At 44.5% G+C, this 21,454-nt stretch overlaps 1 protein-coding gene across 1 annotated transcript in view; it reads right to left on the reverse strand.

The window, feature by feature from the left end:
* Window positions 1-15,350, reverse strand: part of UBE2G1 (ubiquitin conjugating enzyme E2 G1) — a 101,660-nt gene extending 86,310 nt beyond the window's left edge. Inside the window, exons 1-2 of the mRNA XM_035716268.2 lie at window positions 15,228-15,350; window positions 14,811-15,036 (exon numbers count right to left, since the gene is read on the reverse strand). Coding sequence (XP_035572161.2) covers window positions 14,811-15,036; window positions 15,228-15,350 — 349 coding nt within the window. The remainder of the gene's footprint in view (window positions 1-14,810; window positions 15,037-15,227) is intronic.
* Window positions 15,351-21,454: the final 6,104 nt, after the last annotated feature.

Consider the following 21,454-nt stretch of genomic DNA (forward strand, 5'->3'; position numbering starts at 1 on the left):
TGCTTCTCCTTCTGCCTGTGTCTCTGCCTCTCTCTCTCTCATGAATAAATAAAAATCTTAAAAAAAAAAAAGAGAGAGATTAATGAAGTCTAGTTGTCTTTGTTTTGCTATTGTGAATAAGTCAAACCTAGTTTCCTCTTCTGGAAAAATGTGGTCAGCCACCTGGGTAGAAAGTCTAAGGTAGCTAAGGTAGAGGACCAGAGAGAATCTTTGAAGACATTTAAAAAAAAAAAAAAAAGGAAAGAAAAGACAAAAGCTGGGGGGGAACCTTTAATTTTTGTGGCAATTTATAAATTAATAAGAGTTGAGAAAACTATAGCCATAATAGATAGAACTGTCCATTAAAGAAATTGCTCTGAGATAAAAAATTAGAGCCCTGTTGAGAAACAAAGCATTCCAATGAGAGTCATCTGGTCAAAGCTATACTTGTAAAAAGGCCAACAATGTCTATTCTGTGGTGAAAGACCTACCTCTGATTATTAACCAATATTTGTCTATAAAACTTTGCCTTCCACACTAGAAAGGGAAGCCAGGGATCGTATCACGTATCCCTAGGACCAAGCATGGAGAAGAAACTAATGTTTATTAAGTGGGAAGTATTCTGTTTTACTTTCTAACTTAAAAGATTCAGTTCACATGTCCTTAAGTCCTCAGGGGGAAAAAAAAATCGAGTACATTAGTTCTAATGCATTCAATACCCATTTAATGGCTGCCTGCTAAATTTCAGTCACCCTCCTAGGCTTCTGGGATGTCAGTTAACAGGCAAAAATAAGAGTCTCTGTACCCAGTGGGGGAAGGAGGATGAAGAGCACACTTCTGATGGGCACAGAGAAATGTACAGGACTGCTGGGTCACCATATTGTGCACCTGAAACTAATACGACACTCATGTTAATCACACTTGACTAGAAGTCTCCGTCCTCATGGAGAGAGCATGCAGTTTAAATGTCACTCTGCACCCTGCCCAGAGCAGTGATACTCAAAATATGCTCCATTAACAGGTGCACATCTACCAAACCACTACTGCTCAGTGACACATGAACCCAAGGCAAGCATTTAGAAACTCATACAGCAATTTGATAAGTCACTTTATAGGGGCTTAATATCATAAATTATGGGCTGAAATGTATGTCTTTTCAATTTAATTTCTCTAACAGTTCATTTCTATTGTTTTTCTTCTAAGTATTATTACAAAATTAATTAGATTTTTCTTTAAAGCTGGTCTTTCATCACATAAGGACAACACTGTACTCACTTGCCATCCCCACAGCACACAAAACAACAGGTCATCAAATTTGAAGGAATCATGTTACGACATAGCATTGTGTATACACAAATGAACTTCACTCAAGAGATCAGAATATGCTGAAATTATACCCAAATTTGTGTATGAACACTTCTCTCAAGAGAAGGTCTTTAATTCATTAAATTGTCAACTCATTTATAAAAGCACATTCAGGGAAGGAATCAGGCTCCATCAGCAGACAGACCTATTTTTGCCACCCAGCTCCATCAGGGTTAGCTTGGGGAAATTACCAGATGTAATATAAACCTCAACTTCCTTATCTCAAGAAGGTGGTAACATTGACTTCAAAGATTTGCTGTGAGGACTGAATGTGACCACAAGTGGAAAGTCCTGGGATCAGGAAGAGTATTGTGACAAGCACTCAACAATCTGTTTCCTTCCCATCGCCTCTCTTTTAAATACGTTTATTTATATAACTGTGAGGTGAGGAGGCTTAGGCCCTTTAAAGCATTTTTTTTTTTTAAGATTTTATTTATTCATGAGAGACACACACACAGAGAGGCAGAGAGACAGAGTGAGAAGCAGGCTCCACGCAGGGAGCCCGACATGGGACTCGATCCCAGGACTCCAGGATCACGTCCTGGGCCAAAGGCAGATGCCCAACCTCTGAGCCACCCAGGTGTCCCTCCCTCCCCTTTTTATTTTTTAAGATTTTATTTATTCATGAGAGATACACACAGAGAGAGGCAGAGACACAGATAGAGGGTAAAGCGTTTTTAAATTACAAATTGCTGCCATCCCTTGAAAGTTGTGTTCAGACTCTTCATGGAAATCTTCAACAGGCTTATTGGTTGTCTCTCAGAAACACCTATCTGTTGTAATTCTACACCATGTTAATTATTTCGGCCCACCATGTTAATTATTTCTAGTTACTATTTTCTTTACATAATAAACGCAAAAACTTATTTAAAGTATATAACCTAGTAGGGGATCCCTGGGTGGCGCAGCGGTTTGGCGCCTGCCTTTGGCCCAGGGCGCGATCCTGGAGACCGGGATCGAATCCCACGTCGGGCTCCCGGTGCATGGAGCCTGCTTCTCCCTCCTCCTGTGTCTCTGCCTCTCTCTCTCTCTCTCTCTCTCTCTCTCTCTCTGTGACTATCATAAAATAAATAAAAATTTTAAAAATAAATAAATAAATAAAGTATATAACCTAGTATATAACCTTAAAGAGACCAGACATGCTGGTTCTGATGTATCCAGGAAGCCTTCCCAACCCCACTGTCCTACCCACCCCCAAAGCTAATCACTCCTTCCTTCCACATGCTCACGTGCATACAGCATTAACCTTTTGTTTGCATGTCCATTGACCTCTCTCTACTATGCGCAGCACCTCAAGGTAGAATACCACACCCCCTCTGCATCCCCCAGCATTTCCCAGTGCAACTCCACACAAGACCTCAATAAATCAACTTTTCTTCTGATCCTCTCTTCCATTTTCCAAATGGCAGCACAAGAAGTTTAGATAAGGATTACTTAAAATTAAGATGGAATTTCTATCTTAAACTATAGATTTCTCTCTCAACTTCCTTTTCCTTGAAAGTGTTAATATGGCAGTTGTATCATTGCTTAAAACTATGAATAGTAAAAATGGGAGTTCTCTACATGAAAAAAGACTGATAAAAACGCTTTGGCTACCAGTGACATTTTAAAACCTTTTTATTTTTAAGTACAGATCTATAATGGAAAAAATAGTACAGAAAGGCCTCATATACCTAACATCCTGCTATAGTAGATCAAACCAAAGATATTGACATCAATACAATCCACACACTTTATATAGATTTCATCACTCAGTGTGCCTACAGCTCAATGCAATTTTACCACATCTGCATATTTGCAAAGATACAAAACTGTCCCATGGCCACAAAGATCCTTCATGCTACCACCACCCTATATAGCCACACACCACTATCATCCCTAATCCCTGAAAACCACTAGTCCATTCTATATCTCCATAATTGCATCATTTCGAGAATTCTATACATATATCAAGACCATTCAGTGTGGGAAAGGGCAGTCTCTTCAACAAGTGGTGATGGGAAACCTGGATATCCATGTGCGAAAGACCGAAGTTGAATCCTTATCTTACATCATGTACAAAAATTAATTCAAAATGGATAAAAGATCTAAACATGAGACCTGGAACTATAAAACTATTAGAAGAGCACAAAGGAGAAATGCCTGATGACACCAGATTTGGCGATGGTTTCCTGGGTATGACACCAAAAGGACAGGCCACAAAAGCAAAAACAGAGAGCACCAAACTTGAAAATTTTTGTATGCCAAAGGACACGATCAACAGAGTGAAAAGGTAACCTATGGAATGGGAGAATACTTGCAAATAGTATTTATTACCTAATAAAGGGCTAATATCCAGAGTACATAAAGAACTCAAACAACTTAAAAAATAATAAAATAAAAATAAAAATAAAATAAAATAAAAAATAAAATAAAATAGAACTCATACAACTTAACAACAAAAAAAATCAAATAACCTGGTTAAAAATGGGTAAAGGACTTGAATAGACATTTCTCCAAAGATGATGATTCAAGGTCCAATGAGCACATGAAAAGTTGCTCAACATCAGGAATCATCAGAGAAATACAAATCAAAATTATAAGATATCATCTAATGCCTATCAGGATGGCTACAGTCCAGAACAAACAAACATCATGATCCCAGGTTCCTGGGATTGAGTCCTGAATCCAGCTCCCTACTTAGTGGGGAGCAAGCTTCTCCCTCTCTCTCACCCCCACTCATGCCCTCTCAAATAAATAAAATATTTAAAACAAAAACAAAAAGGTAATAATAAGTGTTGGTGAGGATGTGGACAATTTGGAACCCTTGTACCCTTTTGGTGGGAATGTAAAATAATGCTACCACTAGGGAGAATATGGAGGTTCCCCAAAAACATTAAAAACAGAACTCATAGTAGGCTCATCAACTGTGACACAGGGGCAGCCCTGGTAGCTCAGCGGTTTAGCGCCGCCTTCAGTCCAAGGCCTGATCATGGAGACCCAGGATCGAGTCCCACATCGGGCTCCCTGCATGGAGCCTGCTTCTCCCTATGCCTGTGTCTGTGTCTCTGCCTCTTTCTCTCATGCATAAATAAATAAAAAGAAAAATCTAAAAAATAAAATTAAAAAACTGTGACACAAGCACTACTCATGGGGGGTGCAGATAACAGGCAGTGTAGGAGAAATCTCTGTAGTGTTTGCTCAATTTTGCTGTGACCCTAAAACTGCTCTAAAAATAGTCTATTTTTAAAAACAGAACTACCATATGATCCAGCAATCCTACTTCTGAATTTATAGCCAAACTGAAAGCATGATCTTGAAGAGATATTTGCACACCCATTTTCAAAGCAGCAATAATCACAAGAGCCAAGAGGTGGAAGTGACCCAGATGTATGGATGAGTGGATAAACACCACGTGGCACACACATACAAAGGAATGTTATTTAGCTTTAAAAGAGAAGGAACTGGGGCACCTGGGTGGCTCAAGGGTTGAGCATCTGCCTTTGGTTCAGGGCATGATCCTGGAGTCCTGGGGTCGAGTCCTGCATCGGGGTCCCCACAGGGAATCTGCTTCTCCCTTTGCCTGTGTCTCTGCCTCTCTCTTTCTCTGTCTCTCTCATGAATAAGTAAAATCTTAAAAATAAATAAATAAAAATAAAAGGGAATGAACGTCTGTCACAAGCTACTGCATGGATGACCTTTAGGACATATGCTAGTGAATAAGCCAGTCAAGTCAGAAAAAGACAAATACTGTATGATTTCATTTATAGGAAGTAAAGTTATTAAATTCACAGAAACAGAAAGTAAAACGACGGTTATGAGCAAGAGGCAAGAGGAAAGGGGAAAGGGACAGTTGTGGTTTGATGGATAAACAGTTTCAGTTTTAAAGGTAAAGTTCTAGAGGTCTGTTCACAATGTGAATGTATTTAACACTACTGAACTATACACTTAAAAATAGTTAAGAAGGGGGCAGCCCCGGTGGCACAGCGGTTTAGCACCGCCTGCAGCCCAGGGTATGATCCTGGAGACCCGGGATTGAGTTCCACGTGGGGCTCCCTGCATGGAGCCTGTTTCTCCCTCTGCCAGTGTCTCTGTGTCTCTGTCTCTCTCTCTCTCTGAATAAATAAATAAATAAATCTTAAAAAATAGTTAAGGTCAATTTTGTGTGTTTTTTACCACAATAAAAATAATTTTATGTAAAGGGAATCATACAGCATGTAAACTTTTGAGATTAGCTTTTCTTCATTCAGCAGGAACTCCCTTGAGCTCATCCAAGTGGTCATGTGTATCAGCGGTGTTCATTCGTACACATCCAGTTCATCCATGATACCGATGTACCACCGTTTATTCACCCACGGAGAGTGTCTGGGTCGTCTGCCTGTTTTCAGCTCTCACTAATAAAGCTACTATGACCATTCAGGTTTTCACAAGGACATAATTTTCATTTCTCTAAAATAAATGCCTGAATGTGCCCTTGATAGTCTATAGGCTTTTACAAGAAACCACGAACTTTTCCACAGTGGCTGCACCATCTCACACTCCCACCAACAACGTAGGAGAGCTCACGTTCCTCTACACCAATGCACAGCATGGTTTAAATGTGCATTTTCCTAATGTCCAATAATGTGGACCATCTTTTCATTTGCTCACGTGCCGCCTGAAGTGTCTGTTCACATTTTTGCTCACTTTCTACAAGGACTGTTTTCTTTTCCTGCTGAGTTTGAGAGTTCTTTATATAGTCTACAACTATTCTTTGCCAGATATTTAGTTTACAAATACATTCTTCCAGTTTGTAGCTTGCCTTTTCATTTGTCTCTCACAAACGTAAGTTTTTAATGTTGGTGATGCCCAATTTACCAATATTCCTCTTATGGATTGTGCTTTCGATGCTGTGCACAAAAACCCTTCACCTAGCAACCCATTGTCTTTGAAACTGAAACTCCAATGTAATGTACATTCTTATGTAATGGACATAAGAATAAGAAAATGACAATACACAGTTAAAATGTGGGCACATTCAAAAGCAAATCCAAACAGTGCTTCCTAACATAAAGGACATCTAGGAAAAAATCCTAAATGTGATTAATTGTTCTTTAAAAGCAATCCTTACAAGATTAAAGCAAAACAACTTTAAAAATTTCTACTGCCAGGTAAAAATATAAATAAGTTATTTATTGTTTACACTTTTCACAGACCCTTAACCACTGGGGACATGGACAAGAAAGGTGGAGAAAAGTCAAAAGGAGCAGTAGCAGCTTTTCTAAGTTATCAGACGTTGACAGAAAGCATAAATAAAAGGAAATTTTCCTCTTACAAAAATTAACTCTCCACATATTTTCTAGAATTTCACATCATAAAGAGAGGTATACATCGCTATGCCAACAACAAAAAATTACTGTATTTTTCCCAGCATTTTCTAGGAGTGCCAGAATCCAACACTGGAACAGCACCAATAAAAATTTCTGACATCCTTGAATAAGGCTAATACTACCCTACACTGGGGGAAAAAAAATATAATGCTGTATTTTAACATGCACATATCTTGGGGATCCCTGGGTGGCTCAGCAGTTTAGCACCTGACTACGGCCCGGGGCGTGATACTGGAATCCCAGGATCGAGTCCCACCACTGGGCTCCTGCATGGAGCCTGCTTCTCCCTCTGCCTGTGTCTCTGCCTGTCATGAATAAATAAATAAAATCTTTAAAAAAGATGCACGTATCTTATTTCCAAAAAAAAGGCCTTTTATTCTTACTCTTATCTGTTCATTATCATAATTTGCAAAATATTTGCTTTTTCTGATCTGTATTTGTCTGTAGCTGAACAATGCCATCAACCAAATGTAAGCAGCTATGTTTACCTCGTCAGACTGCTTCTGTATGATGTATTTCTATGCCTATTTCTCTGAGAAGTTACTTCCCACAAACCAATCAAAGATGCATTAAACAAAACCTTGGAGATCACTTCATGTTTCAAATTCTAACAAAAATATTTCTTAATAATTAAGAAAGGCAAAATTTTTCATCCTGAATGGAACAGAGTCCATTAAAACAAAAGAACACTTAGCATTTACTTGCTTAAAGCAAGAACACATCCACACTACAGTTAACCATAAAATTAGTAGGGGGATCCCTGGGTGGCTCAGTGGTTTGGCACCTGCCTTTGGCCCAGGGCGTGATTCTGGGGTCCCAGGATCGGGTCCTGCGTCGGGCTCCCAGCGTGGAGCCTGCTTCTCCCTCTGCCTGTGTCTCTGCCTCTCTCTCTCTCTCTCTTTCTATCATGAATAAATAAATTAAATGTTTAAAAAAAAAATTAGTATTTCCCCCTAAAAAAAAAAAAAAACTGCACTGAAGCATCCAAAAGCAAATAATCCAAGGGTTGAAACCTTCTTGATAATATAAACAAATACTCCACCTGAGAAAAGGAAATCAAAAGCAGCAATACAGTGACAGTCTCCTATACCATGTGCCATACACAACCAAAGCTTCTTAATTATGTATAAAAGTATCACCAAATACAAAGTGTATTAGCATAAAAACTACATAGTAAAACTATATATTCTGGTAGTACATCACAGCAAATGCAGATTATACAAAATACTAGTATCTACAGATTGTAGAATTTAATTTACTTCAACCTTTTAACATGCTCAGCAGCATCTCAGAAAGTGAGGTCATCTGTTACAAAAGACTAAAGTAGTATGTTTCATTCAGTAGTTTATAGAAAATCAAACTACTGTTGCTTATAAAAGAGTTTCACTGCATTATCAAAAATATTCACTGAACAACAGAAATTATTACTCAAAACTCATGTATTCCCTAATGTTAAGAAAATTCACTTATTCACTGAAATACTAAGACTTTCCCCCAGCTTCGGGGCAACTGGGTGGCTCAGTTGATTAAGTGTCTTCCTTCGGCTCAGGTCATGATCCTGGGATCCAGCCCTGTGTTGGACTCCCTGCTCAGTGAGGAGTCTGCTTCTCCCTCTCCCTCTACCCCCTTGATCGCTCTCTCTCTCTCTCAAATAAATAAAATTTTTAAAAAATTATTAAAGACTTCCCCCAGTTTCACGGAGATACAATTGACATATAACATTATGTACTTTTAAGGCCCACAACATAATGATTTGACATGTATACACTGCAAAATGAGGCTGCTTTAGATTCTGTGACAACACAGGTCAGATATCCAATTCCTCCACTGCAAGGCACGTAACTTATCCAACACCCCCACCCCATCACAGTATGTTTCACTTACGTTTTTCTTGACAGCATATTCAGTAAAACATGCAGCAGTTCCACTATTTCTATCATAAAGGAATTATTTCTGGATATAAAAATTCCCAGACTGTTAAACAATTAGTAGTATGATAGAATATAAACTTACTTGTAGACTTCCCTGCCATTTCCATATTTTTAAACATTTTCTTCTATATGAGTTAACAACTATTAAAAATGTTAATAATGGGATCCCTGGGTGGCGCAGCGGTTTGGCGCCTGCCTTTGGCCCAGGGCGTGATCCTGGAGACCCGGGATCAAATCCCACATCGGGCTCCCGGTGCATGCAGCCTGCTTCTCCCTCTGCCTGTGTCTCTGCCCCTCTCTCTCTCTCTCTCTCTCACTCTCTCTGTGACTATCATAAATTAAAAAAAAAAAAATGTTAATAGTTAAGAGGCACCTTGTTGGCTGAGTTGGTAGAGGCTGAGATTCTTGATCTCAGGATTGTCAGTTTGAGTCTTTTACCTTAAAAAAAAAAAAAAAAAAAGATTAACATCTATTAAGCGGGGGGAGGTGCTGAGTGGCTCAGTTGGTTAAGCAACCAACTCTTAATTTTGGCTCAAGTCATGATCTCATAGGCCTGAGATCCACGTATCAACCTCCGCTTCGAGTGGTGAGGAGAGTCCGTTTCTCTCCTCCTCTCTCCCTGTTCCTCCCAAAACTCGTGTGTGTGCTGGAGCTCTCTCTCTGAAATAAATAAATAAAATCTTAAAAAATACATCTATTAAGGAGCACCTGGGTGGCTCAGTCAGTTAAATGTCTGACTCCTGATTTCAGCTCAGGTCTTGATCTTGGGGTTGAGTTCAAGCCCTGTGCTGAGCTCTACACTGGGCATGGAGCCTACTTAAAAAATATATTTGTGTGTATATATGTGTGTGTATAGATATATATGTGTGTATATACATAAGTATACATACATAAGCATCTATGTGTATATGTATACACAGAGAGAGAAAATTACGTTTATCACCCAGAATCTTCTGACACTAGGGTAATTCCTGTCAATAATTATTCAATTTCCGTTTGTTTAACATTGTAATGGAACTGTATGTCAAAGTGCCAATATATTCTAGAAAGGTCAAAAATATCAAATCTTTCTGACTCCTCCTGAGAGTATTCTCTGAATATCTTAGGAACACCCTGCTAAAGAAACAGCACATGACAAAACCAGGAACTGTAGGGAGCCCTCTGGAGGAAAGAGCTCAGGGCACCCACTGCAGTTATGGCTAGGAACCCCTGGCTTCACAGCCACCCATAGAACTCCTTTAAAAAGTCGATTTTCTTCATCATGATATGTAGACTCTTTGGGCATGATATCAAGAATCTGTATTTCCCCAAGTGGTTCCACTGCACATTCTAAATCTAAGAAACACATATAACTAACTCATCACAACAACCTACTTATATGGGTAGCCAAGGAGATGGAAGATTTGGGAAACATCCAGATAACTTTTAAATACACAATGAAAATTTCTACAGTAAAAGCAGCTCAATTATTTCATTGTTACTGTATAAAAGAATTCTTCCTAATTCTGGAATGACAGGTGCCTGTGAGACCTTAACTTTTGAAAACCTATGGTACCAATCTTTAAAAAACTTCAAGTGATCTTAAAAAAACAAAAACTTTCCCTTATTCCTTATAAATGCTCATCACATCACAAAATTTAGTTCAGTAAGAGTAGAGAGTAAGTCCAACTAGTCCAAGGGGGCACCTGGGTAGCTCAGTGGGTTAAGCATCCAGGTCCTGATCTCAGGGTCAGGAGTTCAAGCCCTGCAATGGGCTCCATGCTGAGTGTGGAGCCTACTTTAAATAAGTAAATAAATAAATAAATAAATGAAATTTCCAAATCCAATAACTTCAAAATTTTTCTCATAGTTATCCACCAACACCACAAAGCTTACTAGTACTCCCGATTCTGCAGAATGTTGGCCTTAAGCTCACAATGGCAAAAATCTTTTTATGATTATCTTAAGAACACCACTTTGATTTTAAAGTATAGCACTTTGTACAAAACACTTTACTAAGAACATTTCCACAATCATTTTGGTAGTTACTGGATAAATTAACTCTGACTATTTAAATTTATAAATACTATTTCATGTTTGTGGTTATTATTGCTCCCTGGGAGGCAATATAGCCAATTAAAAACAATAGAGTAAAAAATAAAATAAACAGCAAGAAAATAAATAAAAACAAAGTCTCCAAAATAAGAAGCCCTTCAATTTGAACACAGCAGCACCACTCACTTACCACCGCTTGACTTTGGGCAAGTAACTCAATCTCTCCAAGCCACTATTTCTTTATCAGGAGGATGAAACAAGATAATACACATAACCTGCGCATTGCCCAGTACGTGCCAGTCCTCAGTAAATATATATACACATAAACACAGATACAAGAATCTCTCTGAAAAGGCACACAGAAATTATCAATGATGACTGTTTCCAAGAAAAGCACCTGGTATTCTTTGGGGTACTGGAAAGACTATATACCATTTTGCGTTGTATATCTTAAACCAGTGCTTATATTACCTTCTCAAAAAATAAAACAATTCTGAAGTATCTCTGGTGTGTCAGATTTCTGTGTTTAGTATTACAAACTCCTGCTAAACCCGCCAAGGGGTAAGTCAGAGTCTAATAATACAAAGAAACACAGAGCCTATCTGATTTCACGAGTCTGTTAGGTGTTCTTACTTGCTTCACAATAGCTACAATGGTCTTAACCAAAACAATCTTAAACCAGTGATTTTTCAGCCTGGGTTGGTTTGAATCCCCCAGGGAAAATGGCAATGAGACGGGTCTGGTTGTCACAGCAGAGGGGGTGTACTACCACCGGCATCTGGCGTGTAGAGGCCAAGAGTGCTGCTAAACATTCTCTAAGGCACAGTACAGGCCCCCACAATAGTATGCCCAAAATGTCAGTAGTTCTGAGTCTGAGGAACTCTGCAACCAAATGCACCCCACTCTTCAGTTACCAACAAAACAGACACAAATACAGGAAATTCTCACCAGGATTAATGATGTAAAACCTGTAAAGGCCAGTCTCAATAAACCCGACCACTGTGGACCACTGTTTCTGATATTCTAGCAGCTACAATGGCATACAAGTTTCTCTACTCAAATCTACACTTCAAGACTTTTAAAGCATTTATTATTAAGCCTTTCAATATTCACTCTAAATGATTTCAAGAGATTACAGTTTACCATGCTTTCCTGTTTTCAAATGATATCTGAAGAACCACAAAGCTCAATGTACTACTTACATACAACAGGGCCTTTATTTTAGGAAGTAATTATCAAGTCTCTTGATATTTTTAGATTTCACTTAAAACACTCCCTTTGGGCAGCCCGGGTGGCTCAGCGGTTTAGCGCCGCCTTCAGCCCAGGGTCGGATCCTGGGGACCCAGGATCGAGTCCCACGCTGGGCTCCCTGAGTGGAGCCTGGAGCCTGCTTCTCCCTCTGCCTGTGTCTCTGCCTCTCTCCCTCTCTGTGTGTCTGTCATGAATAAATAAAATCTTAAAAAAAAAAAAAAAAAACTCCATCTCCTGTTTTGTTCATGTTATTTAAAATCGTCCAAATCTTTAAGAAATTAAGAACAGGGGATCCCTGGGTGGCGCAGTGGTTTAGCGCCTGCCTTTGGCCCAGGGCGCGATCCTGGAGACCTGGGATCGAATCCCACGTCAGGCTCCCGGTGCATGGAGCCTGCTTCTCCCTCTGCCTGTGTCTCTGCCTCTCTCTCTCTCTCTCTCTCTCTCTCTCTGTGACTATCATAAATAAATAAAAATTAAAAAAAAAAAATTTTTAAATAAAAAAAAAAAAAAAAAAAAAAAAAAAAAAAAAAAAAAAAAAAGAAATTAAGAACAGTCCACTGCTTCTGATCAAAAATGCAAGAAAAAAATGGGGATCCCTGGGTGGCTCAGCGGTTAGGCATCTGCCTTTGGCCCAGGGCTGATCCTGGAGTCCCGGGATCGAGCCCCGCATCAGGCTCCCCACATGGAGCCTGCTCCTCCCTCTGCCTGTCTCTGCCTCTCTCTGTTTCTCATGAATAAATAAAATCTTAAAAAAAAAAAAAAAAATTTTTTTTAATGCAAGAAAACTTAATCAGCAATTAACTAACTTTATAATGAAGCTTGAAAAATGACACAGCAATACAGTCTCTCCTCCAACTTCAAAGTGAGTATCAATGGCCTTAGCTAACAGTCAAGCAGTGGGGCACCGGCAAGCTCAGCAGGTGGAGGGTGCAGAGCTCACCATTCCGGGTTGTGGGTTTGAGTCCCACACTGGGTGCAAACAGCACTTACACATAAAATCCTTTAAAAGAGTAAGCCAGGGAGGATCCCAGGGTGGCTCACCGGTTTAGCGCCTGCGGATGGCGCAGGGCGCGATCCTGGAGACCCGGGATCGAATCCCACATCAGGCTCCCGGTGCATGGAGCCTGCTTCTCCCTCTGCCTGTGTCTCTGCCTCTCTCTCTCTCTCTCTCTCTCTCTCTGACTATCATTAATTAATTAATTGATTGATTAAAAGACTAAGCCAAAAATGAAGACCTCTGGAAAATGTTTTATCAACATTGGGATTAATCTTGACAAAAAAGGGAAAACTGAACCAAGAGGCCATCAAAACCTAGAGCGGAGTAGGAAAGTACTTCTCAAGAACTGCTACCACTGTTTTTAGTCATACTTTACTTTCTTAGTAACTGCCTAACTTCCTTCACACCTTTAAAAATGTGTATCTTTCCTGCCATGTTAAGAGCTGAAGACTGTTTTACTACTGACTTCTTATTCTAACGCTGTTCAATAGTTCAGCACACAATAAAAACTTATTAGAGAATTCTTCACGAGACAAAAGGACATCCTAACTCCTTCCTCCAAAACAAAATAAACCAAAAAAAAAAAAAAAGACAAAAAACAAGATGCAATAAGGTCATTGTTTCATCGCTTTTCCGATACATTCTCCGTGATGGATTATCAACTATCGCCAGAACTTCTCCATCCACTTCAAGTCACTGCCCTGAGCATCCAGAAGTTGAATGTGTCCAAACCTGCTTGCTCATGGTCTAATAATAACGCTAATTATACAACCTCCAGCAGTCCCTGACAACCTTTTTCTCAAGAAGCCATCGAGGTGATTGAAGCAGCAGCTCGAGGAGTGTGGACGAGCTGGAGTTCTGCAGGCCCGGGCTCCGAGCGCCGAGCGCAGGACCCGGGGCCCAGGGCCCGGGGCGGCGAGGACCCCGCGGGGAGCAGCAGCGGCGACGGCGGCAGGCGCGCCGGGCCGGGGGTGCACATTTCTCTTTAAATCTGGCAGCACGTGGGGCGGCATTGTGAAGCCACCGGCCCCCCCGCCCTCGGCGCACGTCCGCCCCCAGTGCGCATGCCCCGCTCGCACCGTCCTAGCGGAGCAGGAGCCAACCCCCTAAAAAGTCAACCTGGAAGCCGCAAACGGCCGGAGGCCGGGACAATGGGGGAGGGGGCCGCCGGCGGCCCCGGGGGACCGCCCCGGCCGCCGCCCCGGCCCGGCCCCGCGGCTCGGGGGCTCAGCGAGCCCGTGCGGGGGCCCTCGGGGCACAAAGCCCGGGGCGGCCGCGAGCGGCTCCCGGCCCGCTCCCACCCTCCGCGGCGGGCGAGGCGAGGCGGGCGGGCCAGGCGGGGCCCGTGCCAGGCGGAGGCGGCCCGGCGGCGGCCGGCGGCGGCCCGCACTGCCCGCTCCGCCAACCCCGCGCGCCGCGGCCGCCCAGGCCGGCGCTTTGTTGTCCGCCCCAACTCCGCGGCGCCGCGCGGCCGGCCAGAAGTTTTGCGCGCCTCCCCTCCGCGGCCGGGGGCCGCCTCCCCCAGCCCGCCCGCCCGCCCGCCCGCGCCCCGCCCGCCGGCCCGGCCCGGCCCCCCGCAGCCAGCCAGCCCGGACGCCCCCCGGCCCCCGGCCCCCGGCCCCGGCCCCCGGCCCCGCGGCCGCCCCTCCCCCCGCGGCCGCACCTGAGCCCCGGGGCCCGCCCCTCCGGGGCCCCGCAGCCCCTCCCCCGCAACGTCCCACCGCGCGGTGGGGGAGGGGAGCGGAGGGGAGGGCGCGGGCGCCGGCCCGGTCCCCGCGGCGGGCCGCGTCCCCGCCCCCGACGGCCTCCCGACGCCGGCCGAGTGCGGGCCCGGCCGGACGGACTCCCCGACCTCGCCCCGGCCGCCCGCCCGGAGGAGGAGGGCCCGGGCCGGCCGGCGCTCACCTGCCAGCTGTCTCCGCAGTAGCAGCGCCGACTGCAGCTCCGTCATCCTCCCGCCGAGGGCCCGGGCCGGCGCCGGGGCTTCCGAGGGGCCGGGAGCAGGCTGTGGGGGCGCCCGGAGCCGGGAGTGCTGAGGAACGCGGGCCTCCGCGACGGGAGAGCCGGGGCCGGGGCCGGGGCCGGGGCCGGGGCCGGGGCAGGCCGGGCTGGCGGCGGGAGCGGCGCCTCGCTACCGGCGCGGGTCAGCGCGGGGGGCTCCACACGGCGCCTCACGCCCGGAACGGGAGGGCGCCCGGGCGGCCGCGGCGCGTACTGGGACTCCGCTTGCCCGCTCCCCTCCTTCGAGCCGCCCGTCGGCCCCGCCGGTGCCTTCCCCCCGCCACTGCCTTTCCCCCCTGCCTTCCCCCGCCACTGCCTCACTGCGCGCAGGGCCGCTCCGCGCAGGCGCGCTGGGGCTGCCCACCTCGCCTCGGCCCGCCCGCCGGCCCCGCCCCCGCCGGCGGAATCCCGCCCCCTGCGCGCCGCGGCGCCCGCCGCCGCCATTTTGGGAAGGTCGCGCGAGGCGCAGGGGACGCCGGGGCGGGTATGGGGAGAGGAGCCGCTGGCCGACGCCGCATGGACACCATGACGAGGAGGTCGCCGCTTGCCCGGACTTAGCCCCGGGGCTGGAGCAGGTGGTCCCGGAGTGCGGGGCCAGCTTGCGGGCGACTGCGAACGAGCCGTGGCTGGAGCCGAACTTCGTGCTGGTGTGTCCCGTTTTACGTAAACCCCCGAAGCTGACGTCAGGTGCTCTAACTCCCTTTACAGGAAGAAGGGTGAAGATTCCTGGCGCACCTCTTACTGCGGACTGACCTTAGAGCATCACCTGGGACCCCGCGGACGGCGCTCGGGCCCTCAGTCCTCCAGCACTTGCCCGGTGCGCCTGCACAGCTGTGAGGGCCGCGGAGGCCGCGGAGGGAACCTGGGCCTTCCCGTCCCTCGAGCACCTGCACGGCCCCGGGGGCTGCGCGACCCCGTGGAGCGCGCTCCGGCCCCTCGGTCCCTCCAGCACCTGCCCGGTGCACCTGCACGCCTCTGTAGCGGGGGCCGCGGGGAAGGACCGCCCTGCCCTTGCCCGCAGGAGGCTGGCTGCGTCCTGGCTCAGACCGCTCTCCAGATCAGGAATGTCTCCGAGAATCGCCCTGGGCGCCCCCAGAGCAGGTACACGTGGAGAGGGGCGCCCTGCTCCCTCGGGGTCACAAGCTCCGCAGGCAAGGCCTCAGGTGTGCTCAGTGCGGGGTCACTAAGGAGGAGAGCGAGACAGGAAGGCCCCAAACGTGTTTCTTTATAACGAGAAAAGAAGTCATACTTAACGGTCCGCTCTCCTCAGGGCCTCCCTGCCGCAGCCTAGCTTGTCCCCGCGCTGGAGCTTTCTGGCTGCTCCATAAAAACCAGTGTCCGAAAACACCCTAACTTTCTGGACTAGAAACCATTCTTTTTAGTTTTTTTTTTTTTTTTTCTAATATTTTATTTATTCCTAAGAGGCACAGAGAGAGGCAGAGACACAGGCAGAGGCACAGGCTCCCCTGCCGGAAGCCCCATGCAGTACTCCATCCCGCGACCCCGGTGTCATGCTCTGAGCCGAAGGCAGACGCTAAATCCTTAAGCCCCCCAGGGGCTCCTAGAAACTGTTCTCTTTTTTTTTTTTTTTAAGATTTATTTATTTATTTATGAGAGAGAGAGGCAGAGACATAGGAGGAGGGAGAAGCAGGCTCCATGCACCGGGAGCCCGATGTGGGACTCGATCCCGGGGCTCCAGGATCGTGTCCTGGGCCAAAGGCAGGCGCCAAACCGCTGAGCCACCCAGGGATCCCCAAAACCGTTCTTTTTAAATAAATTTTTAAATTTATCAAAGTAATAAATACACATAAGTCATAATTAGCATATTAGGGCTTATATTGAAACACACATTCTTCGGTTAGCCTTCCCCACTCTGAAATCCTGCAACCCCGGGGCAGGTCCCTGTTACTGCCCTTAGCACTTTCCACTGGTACTTACCTCCTCCATTGGTTTAAATAATGTACTTTAATACTTTTTCTTGACTTATCCATTTAAAGAGATTTTTTTTTTTTAATTTATTTATGAGAGTCACACAGAGAGAGAGAGAGAGAGAGGGAGAGGCAGAGACACAGGCAGAGGGAGAAGCAGGCTCCATGCACCGGGAGCCTGACGTGGGATTCGATCCTGGGTCTCCAGGATCACGCCCTGGGCCAAAGGCAGGCGCTAAACCGCTGTGCCACCCAGGGTTCCCTTGACTTATCCATTTAAGACCTTATATATTTATTCTTGCTATAACCAATGAGGATTTAGCTATTTTACGCTACCTTCCACCTTTTATTCTCCTAATGTCATTAAATCATCACATATCAATCAATAGGTTTTTTGTTTTTGTTTTTTTTTAAGATTTTATGTATTGGGGGATCCCTGGGTGGCTCAGCGGTTTAGCGCCAGCCTGTAGCCCAGGGTATGATCCTGTAGTCCCGGGATCAAGTCCCACATCAGGCTCCCTGCGTGGAGCCTGCTAATCCCTCTGCCTGAGCCTCTCTGCCTCTCTGTCTCTCTCATGAATAAATACATTTATGTATTTTAGGTACTTATTCATGAGAGACACAGAGAGAGGGAGGCAGAGACATAGGCTGAGGGGGGAGCATGCTCTATGAGGGAAGCCGATGCAGGAAGCTGATGCGAGACTCACTCCCAGGTCACGCCCTGAGCCAAAGGCAGATGCCCAACCACTGAGCCACCTGGGCATCTCTCAATCAATAGCTTTTAAATCAGTAGGTGTTATAAGTTTTTACACTATTGTGACTTCATACTTGTTGACTGTAGTGGATTATATAATTGGGCCACCTGGGTGGCTCAGTAGGTTGAGCATCTGCCTTGGGCTCAGGTCATGATCTCTGGATCCTGAGATCCAGTGCCACCGGCTCCCTGCTTAGCAGAGAGAATGCTTCTCACTCTCCATCTGCCATTACCTTCATTCATGCCCTCTTTCACTATGTCTCTTTCTCAAATAAATAAAATCTTTAAAAAAAATGTTGACTCTAATGGATTATAATTATATGTGTTCCTTACACAGACACTTTTTGGCCTAGAGTTTCTGATCATACCTTTTTTTCTTGCAGTATCTCAATTATAATCAATATCCTTCCCTTCTCCATCCCACCCCCTTGTTACTGTATTCTATCAAGCTCTGTTTCTTAGAAATCTCCCTTGCTGAAACTGTATATTACCCCTCTCATCTGAGCTGGTGCACTGAGCAATGCCTGATGTCCAGAAGCCTTCCCTAGGTTCTCCTTGGCCATGCTTCTGGGCTCCATCTATGTCATCCCTGATCTCAAGCAAAATTCTTCTTTGTGTACTTCTTTTTAATGCCAGAGCACATTCTCAGATACTTCTGAGGAATATATGTAGGGAAAATGTTCTAAGTCCTTCTATGTCCAAAAATGCCAAAGTCTTAAAAATCTATAACTTAATGCCAGTTTAGCTGGGTATAGAATTTTATGTTTAAAATCAAATATTTTTTCTTCAGGAATATGAAAGTATTGATTCATTGTCTTCTAGCATGCAGCGATGCTGTTGATTCTTGTTCCAGTTTAGGTGGCCTCTCTGGTATTTTCAGATACCATGATAACACCTGTTGGTATGTCTGTAGCATGCTCTCTTTTTGTAACTCATCATACTCAGTGAGTTTTGTGGTGAGACAATGGTTGTTTACATTTACATATAGAGATGAGCATAAGATTGTGAGATAGTCTGCATTTTCCTGGTATATAAAAATACATTTTTAAAGATTTTATTCATTTATTCATGAGAAACACAGAGAGAGAGGCAGAGACACAGGCATAGGGAGAAGCAGACTCCATTTGGAGAGCCCAATGCGGGACTCAATCCCAGGACCCCGGGGTCACAACCTGAGCCAAAGGCAGATGTTCAACCACTGAGCCACCCAGGTGCCCTAAAAATATTTTTCAAAGCAATTGAGAGGCTCCTGGGTGGCTCAGTCGGTTAAGCATCTGCCTTTGACTGAGGTCATGATCCTGGGGTCCAGGGGTCGAGTCCTACATTGGGCTCCCTGCATGGAGCCTGCTTCTCCTTCTGCCTGTATCTCTGCCTCTCTCTCTCTCTGTCTCTTATGAATAAGTAAATAAAATCTTTTTTTAAAATCTTTTAAAAAATAATAAATAATAAAGGTGATTTTCAGGACAAAGTGAACTAGGCAAATCAGGTCCAGTCCCTACTCTCATGGCAATGATACCAGTCAGAGAGGATAGTCGGTAAAAAATCTAAACAAATATTAAACAATTTGGCATTGGATTATAATAATAAGTGGCATGACAAATAAATTGGGTGAGTGAAAAACTCAAGAGAAAGGTTCCATACTAGATAAGGTCTGGGAAGTCCCCTATCAAGAGAAGGTATTTGGGGGCACCTGGGTGGTTCAGTGGTTGAGCATCTACCTTCAGCTTAGGGTATGACCCCGGGGTCCTAGGATCAAGTCCCATATCGGGCTCTCCACAAGAAGCCTGCTTCTCTCTCTCCCTGTGTCTCTGCCTCTCTCTGTCTCTCATGAATAAATCAATAAAATCTTTTTTTTTAATTTACTTAAAACAGTGGCTCAACTATTTAAGGATGAAATCTAAACTCCCAGGGGCTCCAGCTTCACCCTGGGCCTCTTGCTGACTGCATTTCTCTCCTTCCTCCAAAAGGTCAATGGGGGATCGCTGGGGGGCTCAGTGGTTTAGCGCCTGCCTTTGGCCCAGGGTATGATCCCGGAGACCCAGGATCCAGTCCCGTATCAGGCTACCTGCATGGAGCCTGCTTCTCCTTCTGCCTGTGTCTCTGCGTCTATCTCTCTCTCTCTCTCTCTCTCTCTCTCCCTCTCTCTCTCTCTCGTCTCTCATGAATAAATGAAAAAAAAAAAAAAAAAAAAGGTCAAGCCTTGTTTTTCTTATACCTCTGTCTTCCCCTTTGCTGTTCCAGTGGCCCAGAACATTCTTTACTGCCAGGCACTTGGAGAACTCCTGCTAACCCAACTTTCAGGTCTTTGAAGGAAGCAATATCCCCTAGAAAACCTTTCTCATCTCCAAAGTAATCTTACTTCCCTGTTTCCTATTTCCAGTGTGTATTATATCTCCTTTCCCACCAGTTATCATGCAGCATCGCATTGTTTTTTTCTTTGCAATTGTCTGTAAGCTGTGCAATGGCAGTGCTGTATATTTCTTCTCTGTTCTCAGAACTTACTGTAATGGTACTACACAGTAGGCACTCAATAAGTAGGTGTTGAATTAATAAGTCGACTCTATTAAATTAATAATAGGATAATCTTTCAAAAGTACTAGAGAGTGAGGCTTATTAAATTTGGATTTGTATACCTTGCAGAAGGTGGTACAGAGTGGTGTGCCAAGGTGTTCTTAAAGCTACAGAATAAGTCTCTCTTGGGTTGCCAATTTGGCTCTTTTTTTTTTTTTTGAGATTAGAAAATAAAAAGTACTTAAATCTATAACTTCATATGCTTATATTAGAAAAGAAAGATTGAACACTTAATAAGCTAAGCACTTATTGTAAAAAGTTAGAAAAACCAAATAGCCACAAAGAATGGTCCTGAGGAGGGAGTTGGACAGCCATGTACAAAAAAAAGTGGAGTCAGACCCCTACCTCACATCATATATGCAAATTAACTGAAAATGAATTTGGGCACGTAAAGATAAGGGCTGAAACTGTAAAATACCTAGAAGAAAACACTGAAAGAAATATTTGTGATCTTAGATCAGGTGGTGGTTTCCTAGACAAGACACCACAAGTAGAAGTAACAAAAGATAAAGTAGATAAATTGGACTCATCCAAATGAAAACCTTTGTGCTTACAGGACACCAGCAAGAAAGTAAGAAGAAAACCCCAAACATGGGAGAAATGTTTTACAAATCACGTATCTGCTAAAGGACTCATAGCTAGAATATATAAAGAACTCCTACAACTCAATAAAAAGACAAATAACCCAATTTCAAAATGAACAAAAGATCTGAAGAGATATCTCTCCAAAGGAGACACATGAATGGCCAATAAGGCCATGAAAAGGAGTTCAACATTATTAGCCTTCAGGGAAACAAGATTCAGAACCACAATGAGATAGCGTTTCACATTCACTGGATAGAAAAGCCAGATATTAATGAGCGTTACCATGGATGGAACCCTCATACGTGGTTGGCAGAGTGTGAAATGGTGCAGCTACTGTGGAAAACAGTCTGGCAGTTTCTCAGAGAGTTCAATGTATAATTTCTATATGACTCAGCTGTTCTACTTCTAGGTGTGTCCCCAACAGAACTGAAAGTACATGTTCACACAAAAACGTGTACAGGTGGGACGCCTGGGTGACTCGGGTTGAGCGTCTGCCTTCAGCTCAGGGTATGACCCCAGGGTCCTAGGATCAAGTCCTGCATCCAGCTCCCTGCAGGGAGCCTGCTTCTCCCTCTGCCTGTGTCTCTGCCCCTCTCTCTGTATCTCTCATGAATACCTGAATAAATCTTTAAAACAAAATAAAATCGTAAGAAAAGAAATTAAAAAACAAAAACAAAAACAAAAAACGTGGGATCCCTGGGTGGCGCAGC

The sequence above is a fragment of the Canis lupus genome, chromosome 5, assembly GCF_003254725.2.
Source record: "Canis lupus dingo isolate Sandy chromosome 5, ASM325472v2, whole genome shotgun sequence".
Taxonomy (NCBI): domain Eukaryota; kingdom Metazoa; phylum Chordata; class Mammalia; order Carnivora; family Canidae; genus Canis; species Canis lupus.